The sequence below is a fragment of the Meles meles genome, chromosome 3, assembly GCF_922984935.1.
Source record: "Meles meles chromosome 3, mMelMel3.1 paternal haplotype, whole genome shotgun sequence".
Lineage (NCBI taxonomy): Eukaryota > Metazoa > Chordata > Mammalia > Carnivora > Mustelidae > Meles > Meles meles.
The window spans coordinates 123,949,501-123,962,338 of record NC_060068.1 but is presented as its reverse complement, the minus strand read 5'-3'; the positions used below and the strand labels follow the sequence as shown (position 1 = coordinate 123,962,338).

Sequence of the window (12,838 nt, the reverse complement as noted above, 5' to 3'; positions counted from 1 at the left end):
CACTTCATTCTCACTCACTGAAGATAGTCTGAGAATGATGCCTTTTTTATCTGAATTCTGGGGAAATACTTGAACATTAAGCCTCATTTAGGCTAAATGAAAATTCATTTTCTTGCTGCCTTCCCTCTTGGCTCCTTTTCTGAGCCTTAACTGAAAGCCACAGCACCAGGCTGTATACCATGCCACCTGACTTTCTGCACCCCCAGGAGCTCTCTGCCCCAGGTTAAGATGCCTATGGTTTGTCCTGAAAATGGAGAAAAATCCATAGAGGCTTCTTGGGCTCTGAGACTCAGAAGAAAGAGGCAGCTGCTGATGGACCAGCCAGACATCAGCTCCAATGATAGGCTATTGTGGATAAGCTTGCCCTCGCTCCCCGGGAAGTCCCTGCAGCTCCTAAACACCCTTCTTCGTGCCCCTTCTCTGCCTTCTTCTGTGTCTTCTCAAGAGTCTGCTTAGCTCTGCTCAACAGGGCTGCCCTCAGTGTTCCATTTTGGTCAAACATCAGAAGAGCAATAGCTAATACTGTGTCAAGTATGCCACGTGGCCAGGACGGTCCGGGCTTGGGAAATAAAAGTCTGCATATTTGTCACAATGACCCATATCAAGTAAATGCTATTATTCTCTCACATTAAGATGAGGACACTGAGGCCCCAAGTGGTAAGATCAGCTTGTCCAGCATCACCTAGCTAGTTGATGGTGGAGTCCGTCTACAAATTCAGGCCATCTAGCTCCAGGATCTGTGCCCTTAACCACTGGGCTACACTAGCCGTGCCCCTAGTGCTGATTCTTCCAGGCTCTGTGCTAAGTAATGCATGGGTGTATTTTCACATGGTCTTCTAAACAAGTGGGTGTTGCTATTGCATCCTTATAAGATCCATATCTGAGTCATTTAGCTATTGAGTGTAGCAGGTAGACAAATTTATTTCTTCATTCAACAGACATTTACCGAACATCTAAATGTCCTATACTCAGTGCCACAGATACAAAGGTGAGAACAGACATTGCCTCACACTCTTCGTGACATGGGGCACGCAGACATTTATCATATCTTTCCACAAATGAAGCCATCATTGCAAAGTTGGCTGAGAAGACACAAGAAGAACACAAGAAGCTAGTGTAGGGGTTCTGACCTCACTAGGGTTGGGGGGGGGGATGTGCTGCTGGCTGTTCTCAACAGATCCCCTGGGACACATCCAGGGGAATCCGGGTGACAGTGAAGGTACTGGGGCACAGATAGGAAAAACAAACAAACAAACAAGTATTGTCAACAAAGGACCAGTGTGTGCATAGGCCTGGCAGTGGAGGACACACAGTGAGTCTGCAACACTGGAAGCAGGCCGGCAGAACTAGAATGCCAAGAGCCAGGGGCGGTTCGTGGGAATGCCTTGCCATCGACTCATCACTTCATTGGCTACACTATTCCCTCAAGGGGAGGGATTCCACTGACCCTGCTATCATAGCAGATTCTTAGCAGCAAATTTTGCTTTTCTTGTTTCATGAGACAGTTGCAAAAAGCATGCTCTCCAATCTCAGAAACATGGTTTGTGATGCCGACAGGTATGATTTCAAATATCCCTGTGATTTGCCACCACTAACATATTCCATCAGAGCTCCATTTGCCAAGAAGTTCATGCAGGTGAAAACCCTTGTAAACAGTGACGTGCTTTACACATACCCGTGTTATTATCCTTAACAACAGCTCGTTCCAGATGATGCATGCACCTTCTGCAGGAGTTAATATATGTAAAGTGTTCAAAATGTTGCCTGGCTCCAGTAAACCACTGTATAAGTGTTCACTATTATTTCTACTATTCTGCCTCCCTCCCTCCTCCCCAGGCTTGGTCTGAGGAGGATCTGTGCATCATGAAAACTGTTTTATGTGTCCGTGTTCCTCTTCTCTTACAGGCCAGAACAAAATCTGCTTCATCCCAGGCATGGTGGGACCTATATTAGAGATGACACTTATCCCCGAGGCTGAGCTCCGGAAAGCCACCATACCAATCTTCTTCGACATGATGCTGTGTGAATATCAAAGGAGTGGGGATTTCAAAAAGGTAAAAAAATGAGGCTGGAAACTCATGGCATCCTCCTTAATCCCTAGACCATTTCCCCATAATGATATCCTCGTTCCATCTGCCTGGGCTTCATTCAGGAGCTTGACGGTAGGATAGAGACATTATTCACGTGCCCAGGATGAGCTGGCAGATCGGATTTGGTCACTATTCTATCATGCTTTCCTGCCCAAGGCCAAGATTAAAATGCATTTTCTTGCTGTGGATCAGCTTGGTCCCTTTCTCAATAGTACAAGGTCCCTAATCCCTACCTAAGAGTTCCCTCCAGGTGTATCCTAAGAGCCCATCCCTTTCACCTGCCCCCATCTTGGACCCATCTCTGTCCAGCATTTTCTACTCTGAGACAACCTGGAAGATCTACATTGTCTAAAAAGAGCCGACCCTTCCAGGAGTCATAGTCATACATGAATTAAAATCAACAGCAAATGGCATCAGAGACCTGTTGCCCAGGAGAGACCTGTGGGGCTGCCATGGCAATAGGGGGCTTTCCCTAGCATGGAGGAAGTGAGCAAATTGCGTGAAGCACAGGTGTCATTGGCCAAGTATTTTCATTGAAAAGCCCTGTCGAGCTTGAAGAACAAAGACCAATTTCTGGGCCCACTCACTCCCAACCTTCTGACAGTGCAGTAGGCAGCCATTTCAACAGTGGGTTCCTGGCAGTTCAGTAGTTTCCCCACAGTTCAGGACGGTCGGTGTTTAGTCTTATCAGGCTGCCTTAGTGGTTCCCTCAGATCTTGATCCCCTGTCTTCTTCACCACACCTTCCCACCTGGTTTTTCCTTTAATGGGCTCTTCCTCCTCCTTGCCCAGCATTTCTGCCTCTCATTCTCGACCATCTCCTGCCACCAAACAATTTCCTTAAAACAGATACTTAAAAAGCAGCAGATTCCAAACTGCCTTTCCTTAAAATCCTTACAGATTTTACCCCTTTCTCACTTATTGGTTCTCTAATCCTCACCCAGTAACCTCCAAACCTTCCTGCTTGCATGCAGGGCCCTCCATACTCTGGCCTTAGGTCAGCCTCTTCAGCTATTATCCCCACCTCTTTTCCTGCCTGTTCTCCCATTATTCCCACAGCTCACCTGAACTGGGATGCCTCAGTCGGCATCCTCCTCTGTGAGTTTCTCCTTCCTGCTACTACTCTGCCCTGTCCACAGTCCTGCCTGCCAACACCTAAACTCCTACTGTTCTTGCAAAGTCCATTGCAGAACTGGGTCCATTCAGACAACTTTTCCCTCTATTCCTACATCATTTTATCTCTCTGAGGTATGATGATTACATACTGCCTTGCCTTGTACTCATTTCTAAGTATGCTCGGCATCTTCCTCATCCTTATCTAATAAAAGTGATGATGATGATGATGATGATGATGATGACAGAAGTGGCTGCCTGAACTGGATGCTTACTATGTGTCAGGCACTATAAGTACTTTCCCTCTGTTAGTTCATATGATCTTGTTTATTGCAACCCCATGAGTTAGGTAGCATTATCATACCCATTTTAAGGATGAAAATATTGAAGCCTAGATGGGTAAAGTCACTTGCTCAAAGTCATACATCAACAAAAAGGAGGGGCAGAGACTGCAACACAGAGGTCACTCTGGTCCCCAAACCACGCTCTGCCTACAGCATTCTCCAGCCCCGGGAACTGTCATAGTTCCTGTCACAGGAACTGTCGGCAGAGTGAAAGAGTGCACACCATTCTCTCCAGCAGTGGTTTCTCAAAATAGGTTCCATGGAGCACTAATCCAAACAGATGCTCTAGGGAAGGGAATTTCGAGGCTGAATATCTTTGGAAGTCACTGTATATGGTAACCCCCTCTTGGAGATTTCCAGTGTACATTAACATAGTCAAAGCACTGAGGCATTCCACTGTAAACAGTATTTACAGTGCTCAATTTCTCAAACTTGTTTGTGCAAGAAGTATCAATTAGATGTGCCATTCTGCCAATCACTTTGGAAAACACTGTTCTAAGAGGGGAAAGACACTGCAGGTGGTCTTCAATTTACAATGGTTCGATTTACGATATTTTGATTCTACAATGATGTGGAAGTGATACACGTTCAGTAAAAACCTTACTGTGAATTTTGATCTTTCTCTGGGCTGGCTACATGCAGTAGATTCTCTCTCATGATGCTGGGCAGCAGCTGTGAGCCCCAGCTCCTGATGAGCCGCCCGATCATGAGGGTAACAACTGCTGTACTTAGAGCCATTCTATGCTTCTACAACCATTCTTTTTCACTTTCAGTATAATGTTCAGTAAATTACATGAGCTAATCAACATATTATTATAAAATAGGTTTTGTATTAGATGATTTTTTTCCCCAAGCATAGCCAATGTAAGTGTCCTGAACACGTTTAAGGTGGGCTGGGCTAAGCTATGATGTTCATTAGGTTAAGGATTTTAAATGTATTTTCAACTTAAATATATTTTCAATTTGCAATGGATTTGTCAGGACACAACCCCATTATAAGCCAAGGAAGACCTGTAATTATGTCTGATGATACCAGTGTAAGAGGGTACTCTCCTGTCCAGGGATTAATTAGCAGGAGATCTCTAGTCCCAGAAAGGCTAGTGAACAGCTGTTTCCTCGGCAAAGAGCCTTAAAAGAAACCAGGTAGAAGAGGTCAGATAGAGGAAGATACCATATCCAACCTGTTGGGATCAAGAGGAGTGAAAGGTGAAACCCGGAGAAGGTGTTTGAATGCAGTTTACAATTTGCTGTCTCTTAAGGGGTGGTGAGGTACGTGAGTCTTGGGAACATGTAGAGGGCACACGATGGGAGACGAAGGGAATCATCCTTACCCTCAGGTCAGCACTCCCTCCAGAGTTGTGTGCTCCAGATGGCTCAGAAGATGTCCTGGGAGCAGGTGTGCAAAGGAAACACTCCAAGTACCTGACAGTATGCCATACTTAAAAAACAAGCAAGCCCATCAATTCTAGATTATGACCTGACTGTGTTGGTGTCTTCACGTGTTTAGTAGACTTCATAGGCTTGCCCAAGTATGATTTTTTTTTTTTTTTACCCTAAAGGATTTCCTTATTGTGGCATCCCCAATCTACCCACCTGTTCTCCATGAATGGGGGGTCATCCTTGGACTCCTCGCTCCAAGCTGTGTTCATTGTAATAATGTTCCCCATTTGCTCCTCTTAATTTTTCTCTTATCAAAAGAGACAGGACAATCAGGCTGACTAATGGGGCAGTTTTCCATGAAAAAACCAGCTGGTGTGCTTGGTGGGTGCTCAGCTGTGGAATGAGCAGATCCAGGCATGTCTTCTTGGTTCTGGGTAAGCAGCTCTGGAAGGTGTCCCCAGGAAAGGAGGAAGCCAGTCCACATAAACCCCAACCCGTCCTGATGGCCAAATCTAGAGTGAAGCCTGGAACTGGGTCTGAAATCCAGGAGGCGTTGCATGCAAACTAGCATTAAGGAATGATGCCAAAATTATCAACTAAGAACCAGGTGCCTGTAAAATAACAGGCTTCTCTTTCTAAAATTTGAGTTTCTTAAAGGAAATTAAAAAATCAAGAATAAAATTTAGCAGAACCCTTTCTCCCAGTTCATACAATGCCCCCTGACCTGGTACCCAACATCTTGAGTTTCTCTTGCTGGCCCACATTTGCTCTGGCTCTTCCTTTGATTTCTTTACCTGAAGAGATTCTACTCATCCTTCAGCTGAGGTCTCACATTTTGAGGAGCACTTTGTGCTTCCTGATGGATGCAAAGGACAGATTCGCTCAAGCAGGATGTCCAAGGACTGGAACTAGGACAGGAAGGGATCAGATCCTGACGGACTAAAGGAGGGGTAGGGATGGGGAAAAGAAGTTTCTGGGGCAATCTCTCTTTCTGCTCTGAGTTTCTTTTGCAACCTCATTGCCAGATTGCTGTCTTCTCTTCTAGCGCAAATAAGATAGCTGATGCATTTAACTGATAACATTTATCCCTCATGAGTACAGCACTTCACCCAGGACCATCACAGGGGTTTCTGTCCTGTGCCTCGGACTGGGTGTCCTATCCCCGGTACATTCTGTAATTCCCTTGGTGGGGCTATGGACAGGGCAGTTTTGGCAAAAGGAGCCTTAGGTTGCCACACTGTGGCTGGCATGGCCGTGTCTGGTCAGGGTGAAATGCATCTTGTCCTGCCTGCATGAGGCTCAGGCATATCACTTATCCCACACTGCATAACAATCTACTCATAGATCTGACTCTATCATGAGACTGTGAGTTCTTTCAGGGTTAAAGCCAGTCTCTCAGTCCTGAACTCCTAGCACCTATCAAATTTCTGTCATGAATATGGTGGGAACCATGTCAGTGTTCCCAGGATGAATGGAGGCCTCTAGACCTGCATCCTACCACATTCCAGAGGAAAAGCCTTGGCACAGGAAGGAGCATTCCGGTGAATATTTTCATAATGTAGGGTATTGTGGGTAGCTGACCATTGCTTGAATAATCCCCAGAGGCTGGGTAGACCAGTTTTCTTCCTGGACAATTCTTCATGGAGGAAGGGGTTTGGGGGTTTCTAGGTGAAGTTGGTGGGAAGGAGTGGGAGTCCTGCGGCACAGAGGCTGAGAAGAGTGGTTATTTATGATACAGATCATAGAAGGGACTGTGGAACAATTAGCCTGAGGGTCTGAGCTGCAGCAAACAATGCTTCTGGAGAAAACCCTCTCTCAGAGATGGAAGAGGTAATAGGATTTGATAGTAGCACCTAGAACAGCAGCTAGAACATAGCACAAGGTCGGTAATTGGTGAATGAATTAACGGACAGAGATAACGGTGCAGCAGATCCCACTGAAACTGAGTCTTGGCGTGGAGCAAGGTGGTGATTCAGATGGCTTAGAACATAATGTAGAAAAGAACAATCGATTCAATAAATATGTACTAGACACCTACCATATTGTCTACTGTAGCGTCAGATGGGCTTGCTGCTTCTGGGCTGGTAAATTTGGGAAAGTTATTTAACCTCTTTCAGCCCCAGTGTCTTTATCTGTGAAATGGATATCATAATACCATTATAGGTTCCCAAACCAGAGCTCTACAGGGAATAGGAATGGTCTGAAGCAGGCAGGGACAAGGTAAGAATTAGGAAGCTGTCCTGACTCCCGTCTCACATGACATTATTGTCTCCCACTCTCCCTCCCGCCGCACCCCAAGTCTGCTTCCAGCCATCCCCAGACAACCAGCATTTCATTAACAAAGGAGGCCACAGGCTGACTTACTGGGGCCAGTTCCATCCCTGCTATCTCTCTGCCATCCTGGCCTTTCACACTATCCCCCGGCCCCTCACACAAAGTCAAAGTCAGCACCATAACTTTAAAGAAGAGCTCTTCTTTCCTAAATTTCACACTTCTGCAGGATCTTAGGCAAACAAATAATGAAAATAGCCAAAATGTTTTCAAGAAGTCCGGAGACCCAGTGGAAGCAATGCAGGGAAGTCATGATGCAAATGTGAGGCCTGCATGAGTCACTGTGTTGGAAGAGAGAGGCCCGTCCAGGAGGGCTGGGATCCTGGAGTTCACTTCCTTTTCCCTGATTAGGGCATTTTAAGATTCCTGTTGGGTCTCAGGTAGCATTGACTTCTGTGAAAGTAGCCTGCAGATGCCCTTTACGGAACACCTACCTTGCAGGGGTGGGGAGGAGGTGTGGCTGTGGAGGAAAATGGAATTGATTTGGAGAAGGCAGAAGCTCTGCACAGTGGCACAGCATAGTGTATGTTTAAGAGCAAATGCTGGGCCCTTGGGCCTACTCTGGCCAAGTCCATCCATCCTTTGAAACTCAGTCCAAGGTTTCGCTTTGCCTCAGTTTCCTTCTTTATAAAATAGGAATGATGATATCCATCCCCCTTGGCTAAAGACTAAGTGAGATTATGCTGCTATTGACAATGACAATGTCAACAATGTCATGAAAAGTGCCAACAATTATTGAGCACTTACTGTGTGTCAAGCACCATGCTAAATCTTTCATGTGTTTTTCCCATTAACTCCTCCCAGCACCACTCTAAGTAGGTGCTGTTTTAAATTTCCTTGTAATAGGTGAGAAAAATGAGCCCCAGAAAGCTTATCAATTTGCCCAAGGTCACATAGTGGGGAAAAAAGTCAAAGCAAGACTGAAACTAAGTCTCTTGGATGCCAAAAGCTGTGGTCATAGCCACTCCTAAGCACAGTGCATTCTGGGGGGTTGGGGGAGGCAAAACGGGCTGCAGTCCGCTTTGGGATGTGCCTGACTGCAACCCTCACTCTCTGACCTGCCCTAGAGGGCTCAGGCATGGATGGCATCACCCAGCTCTGCAGAACCCCTGGCACCCTGTAATTTCTTTCCCTGCAGGCTCTTTTGTGACCCTGTGACAAGTGCTTATTTACCCCAGGCACTTCTCTGCTCTAAAGACAAGTTCATCACATGAGGAGGAATCATGCCAACATTTACCATTGAACAACTCAGACAAGAAAAAATGCTGTTTTTTTCTCCCCCAGAGCTACTTTCCAGTAACATCCAGCAGTAATAGCATAACATTAGCAGTAATCATTAGCAGATGAGCAAACCCGAGGCATACCTGAGTTTATGGTCTCCCCGGTGCTTTATATATAAAATCCTCCAGTCCTCCTAACTACCCTGTGCAGTAGGTACTGCTATTATATTGATAGGCCAAATCTGTCCTGCTACCTGTTTTTGTAAATAAAGTTTTATTGGCATATAGCCATGCCAATTTGTCTATTATCTATGGTTGTTTAGCGTTATAGCAGCAGAGCTGAGTAGTTGAGATAACGACTATCCAACCTACAAAGCCTAAATATTTACATTCTGGTCCTTTACAGAAAATGATTGCTGACTCCTGTTATAAACTCTGAAACAGGATTAGAAAGAACTGCTAGCTTTCCCAAAATGGTGGAGGGAATGAAGCACACATGTCTAGATTGCCAGATAGCCCAACATCAGAGCCCATGCCTCTAGTCCTTCAGCATATTTCTTCCTGCCCTAGGCTTTCTCAGTAGACCTCTCTAATCAGCATAGCCCCTACCCTTGACTCTGGATGACATTTGATGCCTACGAGATGCTTAGTATAATGCATCATATAAGGTCCATGATTCAAGTGCAGACTGGCAGCCCAGACCCTGGTCAAATTGGCCCCCATCTAGGTCTCCATTCTAATTTTTTTTTTCTTTTCTCTCTTTCTTGAACTCTGCTCCTGCTGAGCTGCTCTTCTCATTTTTCTCTACATTCCTACCTCCATCCTTTGCTCAGTCCATGCCTCCTACCTAAATGCACTTCCTTTTCACATCTGTCACAGTCCTATCCATCTTCCAGGTTTTGTGTATCTCCTTCTATAAATCTTTCGCAACTATGGAAACTCACAGGAAATTTTCCCCATTTGTGCTTTATCAGCACAGGCTTCTGGTCCTTTCCTTTGGCCCTCAGCACACAAAAGTGAGGGAACAATGGCACCACACATGTGAGCTGAGGGAGGAATGACTCCAGCCCCGGCCTTTCATCACCTGAAGATTCCAACCAACTAGACAGGGCTTGATCCTTTTTGCACTGAAAAGAACCTGCCAAAAGGTCTCTGCCATTCATAATAGACTTTAGACAAGCCACTGAAATTCCCAGAGCCTCTACTACCCAAGAGAAAGGCTCCATTTACTTAAATGGGGCCAGTCCTAGGCTGGCTGCTTTTCACGCATTTTTACATTTAAAAGTGATCTTCCTTGGGGCGCCTGGGTGGCTCATTTGGTTAAGCCTCCAGCTCTTGATTTCTGCTCAGTCATGGTCTCGGGGTCATGAGATAAAGCCCCAAGTCGGGCTCCATGCTGGGTGTGGAGGCTGCTTGAGATTCTCTCTCTCCCTCTGCCCCTCCCCCCGTTTGTGTATGCTTTCTCTCTCTTTCCCTGTCTCTTTCTCTCTCTTTTAAAAAAAAAAAAAAGTGATCTTCCTTAAATATGACCTCCAGACCTCAGGGAGCTATTTTAAGGACTGAGGGTAGAGAGGTTGGGTGAGGAGCCAGGAGTACCCACCCAAAGACTGCTTTGACCTTGGTGAAAGGTGACCTTTGCCAAGGGCCTTCTTCCCTTCTCCAGATGTCAGTTTCTTACTTAACGGTAAAATTGAGACGTGCACTGCATGGTATGGATGGACTCATCGGGGCATGTTATTAAAATCATACAAACCATTTTACATTACAGCCGTGAAAAGGGACCCAGTGTGACCCTTTAAGATATGGAAAAAGCCATGAGCTGAAGCGAGTGAGATGCTTTTTCATGGTGAAAGTGGGGAAATAGAATACCCTGTCTTCATTGTAACAGGATTGGTGGGACTGTGGGTACGTGTGCACTTTCAAGTCACTTACCTAGTCTGATTTCTGCCCAGTACAGTCGTCCCCAGTCCTTGCTTTCTGAGGCATCAGCTCATGCAAACATGACAGCTTCAAGCATGGGTGGGCTCAGGGCCTCAGTGTCTCTCCATCTCCCCCTTTCTGCTTCCATTTGTGTTGGTGTCGTTCCCAGGCAGGCTCTTTCGTTGTGGCCATCTCCAGCAGCCTCAGCTTCTAACTTCCATCTCCATGTCCAAGAGACAGACTCCGTGCTAAGAGTTCCAGCAAAGCCTCTGAGTCTCACTGGCTTGGCCTGAGCCTTTATTAATCTTAGTGTCTAGATGATGAAAGAGACTGATTAAGAGCTAGGCCTGGGTCACAAGCCCATACCTGGAGCTAGGAAGGCATGCTCAGCTCACCTGTATCCTGAAGACTGAGACTAGGGCCCATGCGATCACCGAAGTGTGGAGAAAGGCCGGCCAGACAGGCAGAAATGCCAGCTGTCCGTGATAACGTGCCATTCCCCGAAGACCCAGGCCTCTGTTGTGCACCTCCACATCCTTGCACATGCTGTGGGCAAGGAGCCCTCCGCCCTCCACTATGCCCTTTCCCTTCCTTCACTCACTCTCTTTCTCCCTGTCCTCCCTCCCTCCTTCTCTCTCTGGTGTTTACCATCTACGTTTCTTCCCCATGCTCTGGGAATTCCCCAAAGACAGACATGGTGCCCTGTTTCGTGTGCACTCCCTGCTCCTGGCACTGATCCTGGGAAATGCTAGGCACTCCCCAAAGCTTTGGTTAAAATAACAAATGGGCTGATTTCAACATTCAGCCTCCTAATGTTGTTCTTATTGATTTCCATCTTGTATTTCTTCAGTTTGAAAATGAAATCATCCTCAAGCTGGACCACGAGGTGGAAGGGGGTCGAGGGGATGAGCAATACATGCAGTTGCTGGAGTCCATGTAAGTCTGCGCCTGTGTGGGAGGAGCCGGGGGCAGGGACGAGGGAGGCCAGAGCACTCAGAAAGCTGGGACCTCTGGGGGCTCCCCACCCCCACTCCAGTGATCAGTCCATTGGCTCCTCGTACTGGAGAAACTCCACTTCTGAGAGCAACCTCAAATATCTCTCCCTAGAGGGACTGTTTCTGTGATATTGATGGAATAGGACAGATAGAAACAAACTTTGCTGTATTGGGAGGAGGAAAACAATCCACCAAAATGTTCACTTCTTTTACCTCTTTGCTGTGAACTAATTCTTGCTAGTTTTTCCTTTTTTCTCTTTTAATCTTAGACAGACGTTGATCAGGACCAACATACTTGGAGCCCACGCAGGACACGGGGACTGGGCCAGATGCTCTCTGGGCACGGCCTCATTTAGCTGCATTTACTCTCTGATCCCGGTGTCATGGGCTGGCCCCTGAGGCTCATGGGAGGGGCTTGTCTGAGGAAACCAGAACAAGCTGGTTGGATGGGCAAGCTGGGACCTGAACCAGCGCAGGGCGCAGGCCTGAGTGAGGCAGTGCACCGTGGTCCGCGCAGCACTTGCAATCAGGACCCTGTTTGGTTTTAACATCTTACTGAGATATAATTTATATACTATTCAGCCCACTAAAAGTGTACAATTCAATGACTTTTAGTATATTTGCAGAGCTGTACTATCATAACCACAATCTGTTTGATGAGCATTTTTGTTCCCTCCCAAAAGAAACCCTATGTCCTTTAGCCACCATCCCCCCTACTTTCTGTCCCTGTGAATTTGTCTGGTCTGCACATTTCATATAAATGGAATCAAAATACGGTCCTTGGTGCCTGGCTTCTTACACACGAGGGTCACCCCACGCTATAGCAGGTGTCAGTGCTTAATTCCTTTTTTGTAGCTGACTATTATTTCACTGTTTAGACACATCCCATTTTGTTTATTCACTTACCTATTATTTCAGCTGTTTCTACTTTTTCAACTATTAGGAATGACAATGCTGTGAGCATTTGTGTGTAAGGTTTTGTGAGGACATATGCTAACGGTTCTCTTGGGTATAAACTGAGGAGTGGAATTGCCGGGTCATCTGGTAACTCTGTTTGGCCTCTTGAGGAACCATGAGACTGTTTTTTCAAAATACCGGATCACTCCTATTCCTACCAGCTGTGTGTGAAGAATTCCAGTTTCTTCCCATTCTCCCCAGTACTTGTTAATAATCTGTCTTACTAATTAGAGCCATCCTAGTGGCTGTGAAAGTGATATCATTGCCATTTTGATTTGTGTTTCCTTGATGGCTCATGATGTTGAGCATTTTTTCATGTGCCTATTGGCCAGTTGTATATAGTTGGAGAAAGACATTGAGTTTTAACCCTGAACCCACCACCTAGCATCTCTATAACTTTGGGCCAATCACCATCGTTAGCCTCAGTATCTCCAGCTGTAAAATGGGAAGAATAAGCTTGTGGTTATTTTAAAGTCTGAATAACTCGAA

The 12,838-nt window shown here is 46.1% G+C and overlaps 1 protein-coding gene across 1 annotated transcript in view; it reads left to right on the top strand.

Moving 5' to 3' along the window:
• DOCK2 (dedicator of cytokinesis 2) overlaps window positions 1-12,838 on the top strand; it is a 407,119-nt gene that overhangs the window by 348,105 nt on the left and 46,176 nt on the right. Inside the window, exons 33-34 of the mRNA XM_046000057.1 lie at window positions 1,906-2,054; window positions 11,248-11,333. Of these exons, the coding sequence (XP_045856013.1) occupies window positions 1,906-2,054; window positions 11,248-11,333 (235 nt within the window). The remainder of the gene's footprint in view (window positions 1-1,905; window positions 2,055-11,247; window positions 11,334-12,838) is intronic.